This window comes from Pollachius pollachius (genome assembly GCF_949987615.1).
Source record: "Pollachius pollachius genome assembly, chromosome: 2".
In the NCBI taxonomy this organism is placed as follows: Eukaryota; Metazoa; Chordata; class Actinopteri; order Gadiformes; family Gadidae; genus Pollachius; species Pollachius pollachius.
The window spans coordinates 36320096-36341874 of record NC_136935.1 but is presented as its reverse complement, the minus strand read 5'-3'; the positions used below and the strand labels follow the sequence as shown (position 1 = coordinate 36341874).

At 43.5% G+C, this 21779-nt stretch overlaps 4 protein-coding genes across 4 annotated transcripts in view; 3 read left to right on the top strand and 1 right to left on the bottom strand.

Moving 5' to 3' along the window:
• The window catches only part of evi5l (ecotropic viral integration site 5 like), a gene marked incomplete at its 3' end in the record, with an annotated part of 31508 nt that extends 27348 nt beyond the window's left edge, over positions 1–4160 (top strand). Inside the window, exon 19 of the mRNA XM_079758932.1 lies at positions 3804–4160. Within this exon, the coding sequence (XP_079615058.1) occupies positions 3804–4160 (357 nt within the window). The remainder of the gene's footprint in view (positions 1–3803) is intronic.
• A 4988-nt stretch (positions 4161–9148) lies between these two features.
• LOC307092055 (uncharacterized protein) lies at positions 9149–12415 on the top strand. The gene is made up of 5 exons (XM_079758933.1): positions 9149–9322; positions 9510–9773; positions 10136–10215; positions 10747–10912; positions 11555–12415. Exons 2-5 carry the CDS (start codon positions 9548–9550, stop codon positions 11734–11736), a joined length of 654 nt encoding a protein of 217 aa, XP_079615059.1. The 5' UTR covers positions 9149–9322; positions 9510–9547; the 3' UTR covers positions 11737–12415.
• A 1382-nt stretch (positions 12416–13797) lies between these two features.
• On the bottom strand, positions 13798–16031 carry LOC307071346 (N-acetylmuramoyl-L-alanine amidase-like; the record flags this gene model as incomplete). The annotated part of the gene is made up of 3 exons (XM_079730332.1): positions 13798–14098; positions 14336–14546; positions 15137–16031. 3 exons carry the CDS (start codon positions 16029–16031, stop codon positions 13798–13800), a joined length of 1407 nt encoding a protein of 468 aa, XP_079586458.1.
• Positions 16032–17797: 1766 nt separating this feature from the next.
• trappc5 (trafficking protein particle complex subunit 5) lies at positions 17798–19218 on the top strand (the record flags this gene model as incomplete). The annotated part of the gene is made up of 3 exons (XM_079728861.1): positions 17798–17848; positions 18112–18384; positions 18479–19218. The coding sequence occupies 3 exons, from the start codon at positions 17798–17800 to the stop codon at positions 18773–18775; spliced, it is 621 nt and encodes a 206-aa protein (XP_079584987.1). The 3' UTR covers positions 18776–19218.
• Positions 19219–21779: the final 2561 nt, after the last annotated feature.

The window sequence follows — 21779 nt, the reverse complement described above, 5'->3', positions numbered from 1 at the left end:
TAATGATCAATAAATTAAGATGGAAAAGAGAGTTTTTCTAACACTCTACTATACTATAAACCACTAAACATTTAATTTAGATTTTGGTTAAATGTGCTAGATATGGATTGCTTTGACCATTCAGACAACTCAGGCCCACGCACATACACACACACACACACACACACACACACACACAGACACACACTCACACACACGGCATACGTGCAGGGCTCAGTCCACTTAGACCACTGAGACAAACACATATACACATACAGAGGCAAACAGTTACCTTTAGCTCACTGCCTTCTTAACCACAGTAGCAGTAGCTCAGCCACATACTGGGTTTCAACACACACCACTTCCAGTGCCCCCCCCCCCCCCCCAGCTGTGAGAACACATTTTCATGTCGCCACAGTGACAAACGTTTTTCTGACACATTCCCATCCCCCCCCGATCCGCAGGCTAATCACCTGAAGCCAAACGTTAGCCTAGCATGCTAACACCAATACGACCTGGGAGGTTGGCTCATTCAGAGAGAGGGGAAGAGAGAGAGAGAGAGAGCGAGGGAGAGACGCGTGGTGGTGCGGTGAGACTGGATGGCGGAATGACAGTTGTGTCTGCTCTTCATACAGGGTATTTCCTCCTCCTCTTCCTCCTCTTCTTTATCTTCAACCTCCAGCTCTGCTTTTAAATCACAACCCCCCCACAGACTGAGGTGAACGCAGGCGAAGGTCGCAGTGGGTGTAGCCCCGCACGCTGTCTGTGTTGGTAGACCGATAGTGATTCAGCCCTCTGTGTGATTTGGATGCAACATCTGAAAATCTGAAAACGGGTTTCTCACACTAGCCTCCTCACAAACACACGCAATCTTTCTATCTCTTTCTCATTCTGTCTTTCACTCGCTCTCATTTTCTCTAGCTCTCTTGTATTCATTCTTTCTCTCTCAAGTCCCTCTCTGTCTCTCTCTCTCTTTCTCTCTCTCTCTCTCTTTCGCTCTCTCTCTCTCTCTCTCTCTCTCTCTCTCTCACTCTCTCTCTCTCCTTATCGGGGGGGGACTTGCCCACTGAGATTCCGACATCACTTTGTGTGGTGCATTTAACTAGAACAACACATGCACTCGCATACGTTACGCGCACACACACACACACACACACACACACACACACACACACACACACACACACACACACACACACACACACACACACACATACCACTATGGCCTTTCTCCCCTCACACAAAGTGTGAGGGGAGAAAGGCCATAGTGGTTTTGTCAGGCAGTACCATTTTGCTTCATACTGTCTGTGCACGTCTGTTGAGCTGATGGTGAAACAGATAAACCGCTAAAGTAGAGAGAGATGTTTGCTTACACGTCAGAAGTGTTTCTCAACTGCAACTCCAGCTCAATTAAGGCTGCTATACGTGAATCTGTATACAAGATGCTTTTACAGGACTTGAGAGACTGGAAAAGTAGGGAATTATTCCTTTCTGTTTACCAGACCTGGAAGGGTATGGACATTTGGGTCAAGGTCTTGAAAATGTCTGGAAAGTTTGCTCAGAAGACATAAAAAAGTGGACAATGTGCAAAATATGTAATGAATTGAAAGGAAACGAAAGGCGTGTGGGCCTTGTTATCGAAACCTGGAAATTGTCCAAATGTGCGCTGTTAAGATACCTTCCTGAATCAGTCAGCTTTCTCTCTCTAGTGAGGTCATAAAATGGTTACAGATACTCGATCCTTGCTTTATTGTTTGTAATTTATTATCAATCCTGGGATATTTGATTGATTTAATCAAATACAAATATGAATTATGAACAACTGTAGCGTTGTCTTGAATTGTATCCATTTTAAGAAATTTGGACTACGTGGCAGCGAGAAGACATTAAATACCAGAGGGCGTGACAACAGAAATACTAAGGAGACACCAAGCTCCAGATCTTTCACCTCACTGAAAGCTGGGAGTTCTTGAGGTCTCTGGCAGCCTAACCACTACCCCACCACTGGAGGCTAGTTCCCCCACGGTAAGTGGGGGGCCCATGTAGGCAGAGTTCCCCACCTTCGACCACTTATACAATATTGATCGCTCTCTTGGAACGTCCTCCGACATTGAAGCTGAACGCAAAATGTATTGCAGCATAGTGCTACTGTGGCGGTGTGTTGAGCTAAGGTGTTTGAAGTTGTAAAGACACTGGATGTTCCACATATATTCATGCTCCAAATAACTGATGAAGCTCTGATGCAGGGAACGCGATCACACAAAAATCCCTAGACAATACAAAAAAATACAGAAAGAAAGTTTGAATTTATCATTTAGAAAGGGAAGGCACCCTTTGTATATTTATAACGTTATTCTATATTTTATATTCTATATTTTAAGTCTCAATATATTTGTATCTATGTGGCTGTTTAACAAAAACATATTGGTATTTCAAGTATACTTTTGTGGCCTGTGCATTTATCTTTATTTATACAAACTAAATAACTATAATACCCAACCTGTACCGGCCAGACCAAACCACAGGGGCCTGGTACCAAAGCACCATCAACCAGCCATCAAATTTAATTTCCCCTTTCCATCAATAGAATCCCTCCACCGCAAACACACTTTTATCAGGGCAAAAGTAAAGTCCGCTCTCCTCCAGAAGAATATGGAAGTCCATACCCACCCAAACATCCTACTTCCACAACATCCTCTGCCCCACTGCAGTACATTACCCTAATCCAACAGCCCCACTGAAGTACATTACCCTAATACAACAGCCCCACTGCAGTACATTACCCTAATACAACAGCCCCACTGCAGTACATTACCCTAATACAACAGCCCCACTGCAGTACATTACCCTAATACAACAGCCCCACTGCAGTACATTACCCTAATACAATAGCCCCACTGCAGTACATTACCCTAATGCAACAGCCCCACTGCAGTACATTACCCTAATGCAACAGCCCCACTGCAGTACATTACCCTAATGCAACAGCCCCACTGCAGTACATTACCCTAATGCAACAGCCCCACTGCAGTACATTACCCTAATGCAACAGCCCCACTGCAGTACATTACCCTAATGCAACAGCCCCACTGCAGTACATTACCCTAATGCAACAGCCCCACTGCAGTACATTACCCTAATGCAACAGCCCCACTGCAGTACATTACCCTAATGCAACAGCCCCACTGCAGTACATTACCCTAATGCAACAGCCCCACTGCAGTACATTACCCTAATGCAACAGCCCCACTGCAGTACATTACCCTAATGCAACAGCCCCACTGCAGTACATTACCCTAATGCAACAGCCCCACTGCAGTACATTACCCTAATACAACAGCCCCACTGCAGTACATTACCCTAATACAACAGCCCCACTGCAGTGCATTACCCTCCTACAACAGCCCCACTGCAGTACATTACCCTAATACAACAGCCCCACTGCAGTACATTACCCTAATACAACAGCCCCACTGCAGTACATTACCCTAATACAACAGCCCCACTGCAGTACATTACCCTAATGCAACAGCCCCACTGCAGTACATTACCCTAATACAACAGCCCCACTGCAGTACATTACCCTAATGCAACAGCCCCACTGCAGTACATTACCCTAATACAACAGCCCCACTGCAGTACATTACCCTAATACAACAGCCCCACTGCAGTACATTACCCTCCTACAACAGCCCAAGCCCCAGTGCCGAAACATACATCCCTACAACAGCTCCTTCGATCCAGATTCATGAAGGAAAATACCCCCAAAAAACCAAACTTATTCCTGACCTATGACCTTTCGACCAACCTGCCCCCAACCACAGGTCAGGCAGCTGCGTGGACTCAAGGCCCCCTGTGGTGGCGGCGTTGGAGGCACCAACTACCACCACCACCACCACCACCTCCACCACCACCACCAGGACCTGATGGGCCTGGCCAGCCCGGCCTCGGCCGAGGGGGACTTCCTGAGCTCGGACGACGAGCTGCTGGCCAGCCCCGTCCCGCCCAACGCCCTGTTCCCCCCGCTGCCCTCCGCCCACGACCCCCACCCCCTGGACAGCGAGGGCAGCACCGACAGTGAGGTGGAGGAGCGGTGTTCGCGGATCGGGACCACCGCCACGGATCCCCAGCAGCATCTGTACGGCAACATGATGTGTGCCGCGGAGGCCCTGGACAACTGAGAGAGGGCCGGGGGGGGGGGGTTAGGAGTAGACTCAACCTGGCCAGCATTGACTGTGGAATGTGTGGTTGGCGTTTTCCTCAACCTTCATCCACTTTGGTTTTGACTCTGACACACACATACACACACACACACGACCGGTCATTTACTGATGGAAGGGGGGGGTTTCTCATCAGGTGATCAAGCAGCGATGCATGCTGGGGTTGGCGCTGTCTGCAGTCTATTGTTCCGTCGCCCCCATTGAGTGGCACGGAAAGTGTTGGACGGGCTTTCTGACAACAATGGACCATCAAGCTTATGATGCGGGGAGCGGGGGGGGGGGGGGGATACCCCAATGATAGAAGTCAAGGGCTTGTCTTCCCTGCCCTTAACCCCCCCTTCCTCCACCTCCTCTTCCTCCTAGTCCTCCTCTTCCTCCTCCTCCTGCTCCTCCAACTCCTCCTAGAGAAGCTTCTACCGCCCAGAGATGTAGACGTAGCATTGCCGTCCCACCCATGCAACACCCTCCGTCACTTCAGCTCCGTCTTCTGGTCCTGCTCTCCTAAACACACACACACACTCACACACACACACACACACACGCACACACACACACACACATACACACACACACACACACACACACACACACTCACATTCTCTCTCATACACTGTGTACAGCTGAACCAGGGAAAGGACCTGACTTTGTCTCTATTCTGGTGCTTTGTCCACACCGAAGGACGAACACACGGCCCGCCATGAGACCATGGGGAAACAAACTCGTACACAAACGCACTCATCAGGCGTTGTGGGTTGATTGGTTCAACCCACCAGATGGACCGATGAAGCTGTTACTGTCGAATCGGATCATGAGGAGGATGTGGATAAATGGACTTGATTACATGTACGACGGAAGTATTTTGAACATGCCATTTGTTAATAGTCTCAAATCTCTCTCTCTCTCGCTCTCTCTCTCTCTCTCTCTCTCCTTCACTATCTCTTTCGATAGGCCTCTCTCTTTTACTGTCTCTTTTTCTCTTTCTCTCTCTCTTTCTCTATTTCTCTGTTTCACTATCTCTCGCTATCTCTCTTTCCCTATCTCTCTTTTTAGCTATTTTTCCCTTTCTTGCTATCACTCTTTCCTTTTACCAAGCCGACTGAACCTGAGTCAGAGAGATGGAGAGAATGAGGGAGGGCATACTTGATATCATAGAGATGTCATTAGATGGCATTTATAAAGAAGTAATTTATACTTTACCATGCTTAAAGTGTTGTCTGTGTCCATGCCTGGCAAATGGGAAAAAAAGGCAAGCAAATTACTACAATGATGCATGTCAAAAATATCCAATATGACACATATTACAATAACAACAAAGAAAAAGTTAATGTTGCCAAATGTTTTGATTTCTTTTGTTTTCTTTTTTTCAGGTATTTATATGTTGTAATTTATTTTGATATGTTTTATTTTTTATATCTATATATCTGTATGAAATATTATATACCTACGATGGCAGGGGGGGCAACGCATTGGGTCACCCCCCTCTGTCCTTTGTGCCAATTGGTCCACAAGAGACTGCTGTTTGCAGGGTTACCATGGAAACCCATGTTATGGTAACAGATAGTGTGCTGCTATGATTTGTACTTTTTTGTGGTCTCTCAGTTTGAGGCAGAAAAGTTCCCCCGGAACCAACTACAGAACTAAAAATATGGAGACCCCTAATCTAATGATTAGTCTACTCTGACATGTCATGGGTGTGAGTGTGTGCGTTACAATATGTCAACATATCATGCATCAACATAATCTTTATAGAGTAGGATGTAATGCATATAAACGCATAGATAACAGAGAACATACATATTGTTAGGGGGTCGCAGGAAAAAATAATATCAATGAATATATACCTATCACTGTCAATCCAGGGTTGTTTAAGGTTTATTGAAGATGCAATTTGTGGAGAAAGTTTGTCAACAAATCTGTGAAATCTCGGATGATCTTGTTAAAAAGGGAACGTTGTTAGGATTAATGATAACATGATTAATGATAACAGGCAAAAATGATGAAATGAATCTGCACCCACCATTGAACAACAGGTTTGTAACTGACTCTGGTTGCGGTTTAGAGAAGTACACAATACTCTAGGGAAATAAGGAAACTACTATTCCAGTTAAACCAACCACTATGCTAAAGAGGATGTTGGCTTTTAGGATTACACATAACCACTATCTTTTGGTCACCCCCACTAGTCAATGCAATATTAACAAAACTCCTCCTGGGTTTACTATCAGATAGGAACCTACATTTTATTACCTATATTTATTGATCTCAATACAGTGGCTGAATGGTAGTTGATTATAGTCAAGGTCTGTTGTTTGTCTGTACTCTGCGTAAATGTAAGCGTCATTGAATCTGAACCAAGGTGTTCAGAATTCGTGAAAATGAAATTACGATTCATGTTGACTTTTGACCAAAGATTGAGTTTAATCCTTTAGGTTTTTAACTCAATCTATTATTTTGCCGCAAGGCTGAGATCAGCCCTTATGTAGACACGTGTTCTACTGCCGTACAGTCATGGTGCTCTTTACAAGAAGCAAAACACAACACCTGGATAAACTGTGATCGAGCAAATTGACATTTGTTAATGATGAGTGAACACTGTTTTGTTTATTTCTCATAACTGTTTGTCTAATGAAAGGGACTATGTCTTTCCTCCTGAATACACACATGTGCAGATCAGCTTGTGGACAAACACATTTTGCTCCAGAACGCAGTTCTAATTGTACACATTCAGTTGCTCACCCTTTACCTCAATGTACTCTCAAAGGTTTGACATCATTACCAGTGCCATCCATGGGCCAGAGTTGTACTGGAATATTTGGGGCACACCTTTTTGACTATGTACAAAAAGGTTTTCACATAGTCGTCTGTAAACTGAAATGTTAACTACTGGTGATACTGTTCTCTCTGAAAGTTTTGTTGAGTCTAAATCTACAATCTTGACGTCATCGCAATGGTTACACCAAGTATTGTAGCAAAAGGATGTAGAGGACTATTGTGGACCATTAAGTATTCCTTATTTTTCTTTAGACTATGAAAAAGTTAAATTAATTAGGTTACTTTGCACCTTTTCTATTGTTCATCAGTGGGAGAATGGTGCAAAACACCACATCCGTCTTTGTAGAGACTCAAAAAGGAACTATGAGGATTATAAAAGCATTAACAGTATTAGTCCAGCCAGCAATTTGTTTCACCAAAACCAAAACAACAACAGACTTAAGACGATGTCATGTCCATGCATTTATAATGGGTTGTTGGTTTAAAACGGTCAAAACAAAGACAGTCTGATCAGTACAGTGATGTACTCTACATGACACAGAGATTCGACATCCACCATGTTTCCACTCCCTTACAGATCTGCAGATGTTGTTGACCAGTATATATAACTGGCGGTGAAAGCGATATAAATAACAAATGAAGGAGTGGAATAAACTTTCAGTGTTCTGTATCCCCTTCATGACACAAAAATAAACTTTGACACTGCACATTTGCAGAGGCGATGCATCGGAGTGTTGTGTTAAATTCTTTTTGAGGCCATCTTGGGGGATCTAAGGGCCACCCTACAATTTTGAGTAAAAAATATCTTAACAACCCCTGTCACCCCTTTCCGACCCAAGCAGGGTTTTGGGAAAAACCTGCGCCTGCCCTCGGCCTGAAAGGACCCCCCCACCCCTCGTACACCGATATGTCAGCCACATCCCCTTCTCCCGTTCACTGCAGAACGGGGACGGCATCGGGTTCCTATCGTGATCTAATGGTAAAGATCAGAGATATTCAGCCAACCCGTCCTCAGAGCTGACTATGATTAATCTAGAGACAGAGTGAACCAGTCTGAGAAGATACCATGGAGAAGGTCTCCTATCTCACCCATTTCTCTGTTTCAACAACGTTGACTCATCCTCGTCAAAAGGGGTCAGCCCCAAGCAGTCTGAGGTGACTTCTAGCACCCTGAATGACGATAAAAAGTCATGGTTGCACTATGCAGACGGTTCAATATAAACATGGCTGCTCTGTATGGAAGGGGAGTCATCAGAGTTCGGTATCATTCAGATGTAGAAATAGAGGTTTATGAAATAGGTAAGGAAATAGGCATTTTTTAATTGGTTCGAGATCACCAGGACAAGGTCACCAAATAATTTGAAGAAATCAAGAGACAGGAAGGCCTTTGCATCCTCATGAGCAACGTAGGGGAATATTGTCAGAGTGGAGGTCACCCTTTACTCAAACGCTTCTCTATGGCTCAAAGACCTCATGATGTTGTTACCGGGAGAAAATCGAGTACAACTATATATCTATTTGGGACCCTATGATTAATAACATTGTTTAATGAAAGACACTGCAGGACAAATTAGGCACTCACCGTTTATGCACAACCTGTCATTTCATATCAATACATAGGCCTATATATACATTTACATGCTCCATTGTTTAATCATTGCCTTGACTACTAAGGAAGAGTTGGATATTTAGAGGGGGAGAGGGGACAAAAATGTAAAAATGTGTCCTTATGGTCATTGTATTTCATTGTACCTGTTGAATGAATAAAAACATAGAAAAATAAGTAGAGGCGTGTTGGTCTTTCTTTTTCTGTTGTTTTTTTTACTTCTTAACTCTTTGGTAATCCAAAAATGTGTTCACACTCTGTCAACACGAGCAACATTGCAAACAAACACACAAACAAACACACACACACACACACACACAAGCATACGTACACAAGTATACGCACACGCACACACGCCACAATGACCCACCCAGTAATGCTTCCCCACCAAGGCTGCTCGATCGATTTATTCAGAACATATACGTGCCATTTTGTTATGTCTTTGAGCCGCGTCGTTACTCGTCGTTACTTTTTTAGGGAGTCGGTTGCGTTCAGCGGTACGTTGCATTGAGGAAGCACTGTGGTCCAAGAGCTAAGTTTTACACTTCCTCATTCTCATCATTATTGGGGTCTACATGCAGAGCTCAACTAAACATTATACCAGCCTCGCAGTGGTGATGTGATTGATTTAGTTGTTGTTTTAACTATTCACCTTACGGTTCTCTTCTGAGTCAACTTCAGAAAAATATGGTGAAATTCGTTTGCTGATGGAATTTTTCCATAGGCTTGAATAAATTATAGTTTGGTAAGTGTATGCTTATTATTAATCTATTGAAATACTTAATACAAATATAGACAGATTTACATTCTCACAAGTGCAATATTTTATGTTTTTATTTAATATTTTGCTATTGAATCGGTATCACGCCAAACATCTTATTTTTGCAATTATTATAAAAATTACGATTTACGGTCACTATCTCTTTCTACAGCACCACATCCGCAGGTTAATCACTGTAAGGCTCGGAGAATGCCTCGTTCTTTCCTGGTGAAGCGAAGGGACCTGAACCACCAGCGAGCCACTTTGAGAAGCTCTGGCCAGAGGTTGTCCCAGGGCCGCCTGCGACAACCTAGGCGCTGGGACAGCGCCTTGGAAAGCTCCTCAACAATAATACACAGAGATCACATTGGGATCTGCTCCTCCTTGCTGCCAAAGCCCCACACTGCGTTACAGCCACTCGGCTCCAAGACATCCAGTAAGAGAGATACTTTTATATGGTTTGTTTTGGATTCAATTGAAAGACATTGTGTATTGATTAGTTAATCAGCTGATTGGTTTGTCATTTATTTCTTAGTTAGCTAAATCGTGTGTTTGTAAGTCAAAGTCAAAAGTCAAAGTCAAATTTATTTGTGTAGCACAGTATCAGACACAGTGGTTATTCAAAGTGCTTTTTAGTAACGAGACAAGACCAGTTTGAAGCGTATTGGCTTCGGGCCTTTACAATTATAAAAAAGCTGCACCCTCCAGCAGTTTTCAAAAAAATATAATGTCATATATATTGTTTCTAATGGCTCATATCTGATGAAATTCACATTTTCTTTGTTTCAAATTGTGTAGATACTGACACCTGCAGTTCTGAAAGTAGATATGATTCAACTTCTGGTGGGAGTAACAGATTAGCCCCGATCTCGCCAATGGTATGTCCCAATCAAATTACCGTACACACTTGATTTAAAGGTTTCAATGAAAAATATTTGTTTTAGCTTTAGCATTTTTTTAACAGATGGAAAGGGAAAGGCCAATAAAATCAATAATAATTGCTTATCTGAGGAACTAAACAACTCCACAGTGGAGTACCCTTGAGTTCCACAGTGGAGATCCACACAACTCAATAAGTTAGTTCACTGGAGTGGAGCCTCCAATCCGGAAACTAACTTATATGAGAATTGGGTAAGAGATCCATTGTAAAAGGTGTTTTACTACAGCAGAGAAAATAGTGAAGGGACAGGCAAGAATCAAAATACATATTTCATACTTTAAACTGATTTTCTTATGTGCTACTCAATTTACAAATAATTTATAATTCATGAATCTTCAAAATTATCTGTAGAAATGTTTCATCCACCCCTACCTCGTTCTGAGTGTATATATACCTTGCACATGGATGACAAGGAAAACTTTTTTGAAGTCACATAAGATGCGCCTAATCCATCATGTTTGTATTGTAGGAGAAAACCTTTGGTTGTACAGTGTGCGGAAAGGTCTTCAAGCGTTCCTCCACTCTGTCCACTCATCTGCTCATCCACTCCGACGTCAGGCCCTACCCCTGCCAGTACTGTGGGAAGCGCTTCCACCAGAAGTCGGACATGAAGAAGCACACCTTCGTCCACACTGGTGAGTATAGGGTCATGAATTGTCGTAGGAGGCACCAGTTGAAAATTGTGTCCACATCGTGTTAAATGTGACGTCAGAGTCCAGACTTTAGGTTCATATCTAAAGTTTAGATTTGTATATAAAGGCTGATGGTGGACTAGCTCATATTTTGGCAGTAGCAGGCTTACACTTTCTTTCGCTTTGATTTGTTTCGAACAATCCTGTTACTGGAAGCTGGGATCTGTAGGTGCGTAATTGGCAAGCACAAACTTGACCAGTACTAGTCAACTTTAAAAAGGATTCAAATCAACACTGTGAAAACTGTCACTGTGTTGCCAGTGCCATCCATGGGCAAATTAGTTTCCTTTTGGTAGAAATCTCTGCAACGAAACCTGAAAAAAGGCATAACTCAGCCTTTTCTGCTTTTGGTTTCCGGTCGCAGTTCTCTACCATCTTCCCCCAGAATTTCTACTGGATCCGATATTGAAATGACTCATTGACCAGCAACCCACCTTTAAACCGCAATGAATATTACTATTAATAACGCTGCTTTCTTGCCCAGGTCGTGCTCGGAATGTATCTGACTCATCTGGTAGATCGAAGGTTAAATTCAGAAAACAATTTTTCACAACTCCCTTCTTTCTGTTTCTTCACCCTTTGCAGGTGAGAAGCCGCATGTATGCCGTGTGTGTGGCAAGGCGTTTAGCCAGAGTTCCAACCTCATCACACACTGTCGCAAACACAACTGGGAGTGGCCCTACCATTGCCAGCGCTGCACATTTGGCTTCCAGACCAAGCTAGCGCTGAGACAGCACTGCTGCTCCCTCGCTACAAGGGAAGACTAACTGACTGACTGACTCGCGGGAGGGGAAGGTCAGTCAGGCGGGAAGGGGGATTAGCATGCTATGAATCGTATTAGAAGTCAAGGGGATCTTGCTACCAAGGCCAACTGAAGCCATACCACGATAGCATAGCAGGCTGCAGCAGGCCGATGCAATATGCAGGGCATATCTTTTAAGCACGTAATTTTTGTTAATAGGATCGAATGTTGGGCCTTGGAGGTTATGGTACGATTGCGCTCCTCTCGCACTAGTCAATGTAGGAGTTCGATTTTCCCATTCCAGTAGACTCATGAGGGTCATAAGCCCAGGTTACACATATTTTCATCTAGAAGTAATTTTTGATGCATGGACTGTATAAGTTACTAACATGACAATATTTATTTTTCCGAAACTTTAGTTTTTTGATGTTTAACACATTGCCTTATAAATGTGGATGATGATTGTTATTGATTTTTTTTATGATCTGGGGCTGAAATGCCTTTCATTCTTTGTTCAGAAGCCCAGAATTCGTCAAATGAAAACCATTGAGGCCTACAAGAATTAAAAAACATTATTCTGTCTATGTGCGGGAAACAAAACATTATATCCATTACATCTAACTACTGCTTACATATTTGACATGTATAGATGCCTTGATATGTATATGATTGAGAACGTGACTCTTTCATATTTGTTCATTAAATTGAGGTCGCTTAAGAATCATTCTCATACTACTTACAATGACTAAAGCTATACCGTCCACTGACGTTTGTGAAAAATGACCTTCTTCAGTTTATAATATATATTATATATAATTATTAACAACTGGTCAGCTGTTTGTACCAATGTGCTCTTGGGACAACAACGCTGGAACTGTCTTTTCCCGGGGTATTTTCGTCCACTTTATTGTAGGTGCGAACCTTCAGCTACTCCGGCTTTTTGGCTGCGATGTCTCCTGCAGTCATACAGAGTCACACAAATCACAAACCACTTACACTATTTAAATGGACAGGGTAGTTTTAGACTGATAAAAAGACTGTAGGTAATCCTATCCAGTAGCCACTGTTAAGTTGTAACGTATAAGGTTCATAACAAACCCTTAAACTGCTGTTCTTAAGTCAAGTGAGATACATTTTTCTGCAAATTTCGGATTAACCCAACCAAGATTTGAGTCGCTTGGTCCAGGTGAGGTGACTCTTGCTGTCCTATTTCCTAAGGTTGTGTTTCTACCACTGTCCGGTGGTAGATCGACTGATTGATCTGATTTTTTTTATTCTCTCAGAATCCTCATCGGCAAGGAAATTTCATACTATGTTTTAAACCTGCACTTTGTAAGTTTTCCCTATATAAACATCTAGTGGGTACTGGCTTGAGTTCTATCCGGGGGTGTACTAAAAAAGAGGAACAAAATATTGTAGTGAGCAAATATTGGCCATGGGGTGGCACTGTTACACTGAAACAACTTAGAAGTAGCCTACAACGTTTTGCCTCCCAAATGGACCAGATCCATTGCCATCACTCATGATTGAGGAGCTTGAGTAAATCGACGGTAGGCTACTCATATCTGCTATGATCGAAAGTATCACCTGAGTCGTATATTTCCCAGATCTCATCATCATGGCGCTGTTTCCACCGTCATGTCTCGGTACTAATAGGCTAGACCTCAATTTCCCTAGACGTGTCATTCGTTAAATTCATAAAGACATTATGGTTCAAGTGAACCAGACTTTTCCTATAAAATACAAATTATTACCTTCGTCTGCCATTTATGCACTTCAAGTTTTCACACCTCTCCGCATGCTTTCTAGTGTTAGCCTACCTCTTTTCCGCATCAATTCTCCCTGATCGACTACCCTTCCGTAACGTCAATTATTTTTGAAGTTAGTTTAAAACGTTAGCTTAAAACGAAGACACAAAATGCTAGCAATTGAATTGAAAACATAGTCCATCACCATGAATATAAAGGATAACCACTTGGAGACCTCAGAGAAAACATTTACTCAATCATATAAATCACCATATGGTTTTCAATGGTGAGGTAACATAAGGGACATTATGTTTGTGAATGGTTTTGCTTTTGGATCATCATTTCCCGAAGCGATCCCAGGTACTGATTTCCGAATAGAAGGCATCGCCGGGGCAGGAGGTGTTCACCACTTGACGGTGTCCCAGTAGAGTATAGTTTACAGCCAGTCTCCCCCCGTCGACCGCACACTGTACCAGACGGTGGCGCAGCAGCTCCATGGAGTAGCGCGAAGGCAGAGTGGACATGTAGTTGCCGATGATCGCCACGCCGTAGCCGACGGAATTGTGCTCCCTAGTGTGCGCCCCGCGGTTATGCCATCCTCTGCCCTCGTAAACATAGCCATCAGAGCCCACCACAAAGCTTGGAGGGGGATAACAAAAAAATACATCAATTATGTTCTTCACAAGACATAGATGCAGTATAGTTGTGTTGAACTATATGAATGCTGTTGGGTTTTGTATTTTATAATTCATGTCAACAGTGGCCCTTTTGTTCAATACCCAAATCAAGTGCCGTGATAGGACGGCTCTCAAATCACTCAATGTTCACCAAGCGGTTCCAGACGTGCTTTCTATCAACGATGAAGGACGGTCGTACCTGTATCCGATGTCTTTCCAGCCCCGCTCGTCCTGATGGAAGCGCTGCATGGCCCTCATGTCGCTGGAGCAGGCTGGGAAGGACAGGCAGGGCGCCGAGGGCTGGTAGGTGTGATGGATGTAGAGGTAGGGCAGCGGGAGGGACAGAGGCGAGTGAGTGCTGCGGATGTCCTCCGCTCCCCACTGGCACCGGGGGATAATGGGAGGGCAGTCTGCGCACACGGAAGACCCAAGACTAGTGAGGGTGAGTGGTCTGGGCACTGGAAGGTAAAAGTGGGACTCCCCACCTGTGTAGGGAGACTCAATTATTTGGAGATGTTGATTAGCACAAACACAAAGGACAGGTGTGGCGGTGGAATCCGGTGGCCCGATGCATTGGCCAAAAGACATGGCAAGACCTTTGACCAAGAACCAGGGGTTGATAATCATTTGTGGAAGAGACCCCCAAAAGTGTTACATTATAACGTTATTGACAAAGAAAATTTGACAAAGTAAATAATTTTTACTTGTAATCTTGACAAAACCTCCATAATTGATTCGTTGGTAAACCCTGTCTCACTGTAAGTCTAACATTTATTTCTTGTTTCTTTTTTTTTATATTGTGGGCATATTTGCATGTCCTCTTTTATATATATTTCTTTTAAAAAAAAAAATATATATATATACTAAGGAGTGGTGTATATGTGTATATAATAGTGTATATAAATGGTATATTTACCATTTATATACACCACTCCTGTATGCTTGCCGTAGTTATTCCCCACTGTTTACCTCTGGGGTGGATCGCAGGGGCAGCTCTTACCCCAGTACATGTGAGTGAAGGCCTTCAGCCCCTCCTTCACCGACACCTCAACGCCGTCGTCCAGGGCGATCCACTCCGTCTTCTCCAGCTTCCACACCATCACCAGCGTCTCCATCACCTGCCTCTCGGGGTCCAGTGGCTCCAGCAGGCTCCTGGAGCTCTCCCGCCGCTTGGCGCTGGCATGGCCCCTCACCTCCTCCAGGCCGCGGCCCTCGCTCAGCACGTAGCCGTAGTACCCCCTCAGCATGGCGCTGAGCCTGGTCTGTGGCGGCGGTGGGGCGGCCCGCGACAGGTTGCCGAGGGAGGTGCCCAGGATGGCCCCGTCCATACCCCCGTTGACCAGGGCGTCGGTGGCCAGGGTGGGCGCCCGGGACAGCCGGAACACCCTGGGCTGCTCCACGCTGTCCCAGCAGCCGCCAGGCCCGAGACGCAGTTCGGCGGAGAAGTCCTGCAGGCTGAGGAAGGACAGGCCCAGAGACCTTCCCAGGGTGAGGGGGAAGATCCCAAAGGCCGCCATGCTGGACGCTCCCCCCTCCTGCTCTGCCTCCGCCTCCACCTCCACCTCCCGGGCCCTCAGCCCCGCCTCGATGCCCAGCAGCAGGGGAGCCAGGGCCACTGTGGTGCCGTCCGGGGCCAGCACCACGCCCCGCTCCTCCCCCTGGTCCGTCACAATGTGGTGCACGGCCTTGTCGAAGAAGCTGAAGGAGGAGGCGTTCAGGATGGCCTGGTCCAGGGTGGCCGAGAGGCTGGGGAGCTGGTTGGAGGCGCCGAGGTAGTGCACGGTGAGCGGGTCGTCGTGGCCTGCGATCCTCCGTAAGGCTCGGACCAGGGCCAGCGGGGTCAGGGTGGGGTTGGACTGTTCCACCTGCTCCACGGCGCTGATGAAGCTCTCCATGCTGCGCAGGTGGGGAGTTGACACTGGAAGAAACCAATGAAAAATAAGCAGGTGGGTGGTTGACACTGAAGTGAACCAATAAACATAAGAAGGTGGGCAGTTGACACTAGAGCGAACCAATAAACAATAAGCAGGTCTGTGGTTGACACTGGAGCGAACCAATAAACATAAGAAGGTGGGCAGTTGACATTGGAATGAACCAATGAACAATAAGCAGCTGGGCGGTTCACACTGAAGCGTTCAATAAATAATAAGGTGGCCGGTTGAAACTGGCCTCTTACAACCGAAACGTTATATAAATAACCAGTGAGTGTGGTTTGAGGTTACGCTCAGCACAGCTGGTAACGCTACAATACCGTTACCTTAATTTGTAAAAAGGTGCTGCTTTTGTGTTTTATAAGAGTAGGAATTAAAAACCTAAAAACACCTTATGCAATTTAGAATTAGGGGAATGTACATAAGCCCAGGTGTACTCCCTGGTGAATATATATATATTTGTTATATATAAAACTTTACACATCCTCATTTTTTAAGAAATACAACCAGTACCAAGCATTCGCAAATATGGTCCTAATCTGACCAGAAAAAAGTACTTATATGGGAGAAAAAGTGAGAGCGAATAAACGACTGTGTAATCGTTTACAAAAGGGGAAGCTTGCCTATTAGTCATTAATGTTCCTTGACATCAAGCAATATGCAGGTGGGAGGTTGAAACCTTAGCTTACCATTAAACAATAAAAAATAAACATCCTGTCATTGGAGAAATAATTAAACTGTTAGGTCTCGTCGACCTGCAATTAGATATTAAATTAATCCAATCCATATGTTAACACAGCTCTCTAAATAAAATACTGTCATAAGACTTCAAGTAATTATAATAGAGAAGCAGTGGCTCATTTAACATTTGGAATGAGGGGGGGAAAGTTTTTTTAATTAATTATTAAAATGAATGCCATGTACCTGCAGGATGGCTTTGGGCGCCTTGAAATGATACAGCCAGAAGCAGCCAGAATGTCCAAAACGAGGCCATGTTGTCCTTGATTTACCCGTACCTGTCAAGAATCTCTTGAAATAGGTTCCCGAAACATTGATGTTTAAAAAAAATAATGTTCTGAAAAAGCACTCACCATTACAGTTTGGTGAGATCTTTTTTTTTTTAAATAAACCTATGCCTAGCTACAATAATCTCGTAATGATTAGACATCCCCGGTGATTTGAGTTCGTCCTGGACGCGTTTTCTGTAACGTTCAACCCTCCACACAAATAGTTGGGTGGTGTTGTGTATGTGATTTTGGTCTTGTGTTCCCCCACGAGGGGAGGGTATTGTGTACACTGATGCTTCCAAATATTGATTAAACCAAAGTTGAGTTGTGCCATTCTGAAAACAAAGTCTGGTACAGCTTGTTTCTAGGTTACACATGCTAGCATAGCTAATGAAATGTTAATTGACTCTAGGACCTGTGGTTTGTGCTTGACATGCTTCTATAATAATTAACAGTAGTTACACGTGAGACCCAAGCTATGTTCTCTGCCACAAATGTAAGATTTTCATAATTGTATATTAGGTAAATACTAAAATGTGAGTCTAAGTAGGATCCCACATTTGGTTCAAAATATGAATGCATTCTCATTGTAGTAATTTGAGAATTTATTTTTGGATTATACAATAAGGTGTTTTTGTATTTTTTTTTCTTCTGTTGTGTAAAGGTTTCATAACGGCGCAGTTATTTTCGTCACGTGGCTTTTTGAACGTGACATGTGACGACATGACGTTAACACCCGGAAGAGGAAGCATTTCTACCAAGACGATAACATTGGTAGGTCTACATTCATGGATGAAACCTATCTATTTTTGTATAATGTATTGTGCATTAATGTGGATTCTACTCTTGTGCAATCTAAAAATTGCATTGTTGACGATATTTGCAACTGTGGCCAGCTTATTTGACCCCTTGTTGTATTTGCGCGTAACCTTTAAAAATGCATGATTCCCCCGGTTAACAAATTGGCACATTTAGTTTTTGCTGATGCTTCGCCTCATCCCTCTCTTTTCCCTTTATCCTTATGTTTATTCTAATAGAAGATGGAGACTCGGTTCACCAAAGGGAAGTCCGCTATTCTAGAGCGACCACTTACTCGACCCAAAACAGAAGTGAGCGTCAGCGCGTTCGCTCTGCTGTTCTCCGAGATGGTGCAGTATTGTCAGAGTAGAGTCTACTCCGTGTCCGAACTCCAGGCTCGGCTGGCAGAGATGGGCCAGGGCGTAGGGGTCAGCCTGCTGGACGTCCTGGTTCTGAGGGAGAAGAACGGAAAGAGGGAAACCAAAGTATTGAACATACTTCTTTTCATCAAGGTAAAGGAGTGTCTGTTTGTTGGTCCGTCGACGTGCATGCATGCACGCACTTACGTATGTGTGAATGACATATTAAAAGGGCTTTTGTCTACAGGTATCCGTGTGGAAGTCCCTTTTCGGCAAAGAGGCTGACAAGCTGGAGCAAGCCAACGACGACGACAAGACCTACTACATCATAGAGAAGGAGCCCCTGGTCAACCTGTACATCTCAGTACCCAAGGATAACAGCAGCTTGAACTGTGCTGCATTCACAGGCGGGGTGGTGGAGGCCATCCTCACCCACAGTGGCTTCCCCGCCAAGGTCACCGTCCACTGGCACAAGGGCACCACCCTCATGATCAAGTTTGACGAGGCTGTGATTGCCAGAGACAAGGCCCTGGAGGGCAGATAGAGGTGTGTGAGTGAGGGAAGGGAGGAGAGGTATACAAGCGGCTGCTTTTAGCCCCATCGAACTGTCCCAAGACTTTTAACTAAACATTCTCAGAGGTTTTTAAACGATGAGGTAGCATTTTAGGGGTCTCTCTGGACGGTGCCATAGGCCCAAAACCAGAGCATCAGTGACGTGCCAGATTAAATAAATGTATGCATGATTTATTTAATGATGGCTGCCACAATGGGGACAGTGGCACAAAGGCCAACATGTAAACTCCACTAGGGGTTAACAGGGCATACTGTCGTATGAACAACATGGTTCGTTTTAGAAACGTAACAAAATGGATCCAAATTGTATGTGAAGGTTATTTCGTTACAGCACACTCTTGAGATAGTGTTCATGTTGTTTTTGTTTTCTGTTAAAGTTCAAAGAAATATACTAATAAACTATTCTGAAAACATTGTTTTGCTTTGAGTTCTATGTTAAGTTGGCAAGTTGTAAATGTAGATTTGGTCTGCGGTGACAAAGAAAATTATAAAAAATGTAAAGCATTTAAATACAGAAACTGCTTAGACTATACACCAAATGAATACTTTAAGGTGTATTATCTGATACATTTATCTTTATTAAAACCTAGAAAAAGGGAAATCTGCATTTTCTGACTGTCAATATGCTTAAAATATTGAGTAATATTCATGTTAAAGCCGTGCAGTGGTTTATTTACTTTTCGCCAAATTCGAATATAATAATACCGTGCCCTTTTTGAAAAATTTGCTGCAGTTCGTTCATGGAAGTAAGTGAGAGTTAACATGAATATTATTCAATATAATAAGCATATTGACAGTCTCACAAATAAATCACTTCCGTCACACCAGGGTGTTGTTCTCCGGGGCTGCAGCTGGATACTATTGAACGCACCAGTCACTACGTATAGAGCAAGGCCCCAGAAACAGTGCATACTTCCGCAATCCACCAGTGCTCAGCGGCCAAGCATGTTATTGCAGATGTTTAAGTGGGCTGTGGACGGGTCCCTCGATTCATGGGGCCCAGAAGTAGATATCTCCGTTCCCTCCAATACAAGTGGGGAACAGGAATGTGTCTCCGTAAAAAATTACTGGATATCAATCATATTTATCTTTATGCCATGTAATAAAAAAATGTAAGTTTTCTCTTTTCAAAACGCCACCTCAAGCGTTTTATTAGCCGTTTTATGATATTATTTTTTGCTGGAGAAGGAGTGGTGGGCAGCTGAAAGGAGTCGTAGTGAAACAAATGTTGTTTCGGCCCGGCATTCGAGAGGGCCTAGTGCACGGCTCCGTTAACTTCTCGTGGCCGAGGTTTTTTCTTTTACTTAACATGAACGACGTTGATGGTTTTTAGGCACTGTGGTGACTTTTTATCACTAAAAGTGTTTTAGTGATAAAGGGATTTTTAGACTGGTTCAGCTGCTGCTCAATGACTCACGTTCATCATTGCGATTCACCATTTATTGATCCCTTTTTCAAAAGATCCAAAGACAAAGAACGGGTGCATTACGGTATCATTTTTATAATATTGTTAATAGCCTAATAAACATTTCAGTTTTGTTAGTATTTATTTTTTCATTTGCTTGTTTAGCTATGTATGACAGTTAACAATGTTGGTGTAGGCCTATTACAAATATGTATGTGGGTAAGCTACTCCAACCTCGTTGCTGATCGATATGTAACCATTTATTTGTATATAAATTATTGATAGCATTTGTCATAAATAGTTGGATGGAATCTGTTTCTTAAGCAATAACATCGAACTGTATTGTTTTCTAGGCCAACATACATTTACTATGTTGTTGGTGTTATATGGAGTAATCTTTCATATTTATGAAGTTAACTTATACTTTCATGGTCGGTAAACAATGCGACTGCGATCGCTTCGACCTCTCGCTTATGATGCTACAATGCTAAACAAGAATAGTTCTGCATCCGGTACGCCATGAACTAGGGCGTGGCTAGGCTCCCGTGATGCGGAAGCATATCTCTCCTTAATGTTGCCCTGCGCCAATGAGCAGTTTACATAGGAATGAATGGGCGCCATTTTGGAATCCGATGTCCATTCTATAATATCTCCATGGTATGGAGTGGCGAAGTCAAGCCCCTTCCGGTAGAGCCCATGGGACCTATGAGATCGGAAAATATGAATGGGTTTCAATGGAGAGAAAGTAATTATTTTCTGGTCCCAGTCTTTATATGCCCCAGATTACACATATGTTGTTTGTGGATTTAACTGATAATTTTTCATGCAAAGAAAACTAAACATTTTCGTGAAGAAGTTTGATAATGTTCGTTTTTTTCCAAGGGGAGGATAAAAACATCAAAAGAGGTGAAAACCATTATAGGTTGGGGCATGTGGAGAGTTTCAGTTATGCCGATGGGGAGATTGTCGGTCTTGTCCACGCCAGTCGCAGGGACCGTGACGTCACATACGAGACGTGTAGTCTTTCTCATTGTGTTTTCTCTACAGCCTTTAACTGAACAATTGCACAATAAACGGTCAAACTCTTGACATGACAACAACATATGTGTAGTCCGGGGCATATAAAAATTGGGAGGCGTGACTTCGCCACTCTATTGTCTTCCCCAGAGTGATCGATATAAAAGAGTAGCGACACTTTCATTGGACTCCGTTGTAGCGTTTTTTGCCGCCTACTTCCGGGGTATGGAGCCTCGCATAGTTCCAAAACATCCATTAATGGCTAGGAGATCATTCAATTCCATTGCTGGCCGTCGAGTAACTTCTGAGGTAAGTCAGTGCATTCAATAGCTACCTCTTTTGAGTTGTCAACTGTCTATATTGTATCAGAGGCCCTTTATGATGCATATACTGATATTTATTTGTATATGCACAGCGTAATTATGTATATTTTTATCTTTGTAGACAACCGATTGCCTGCTAGTTTGTTAGCTTGACTTCACCATCGGTGAAGGTATCTCCGGGGGTAAATTGATTAAATTGCTACGTCTTTTGAATTGTCAACCCTCTATAT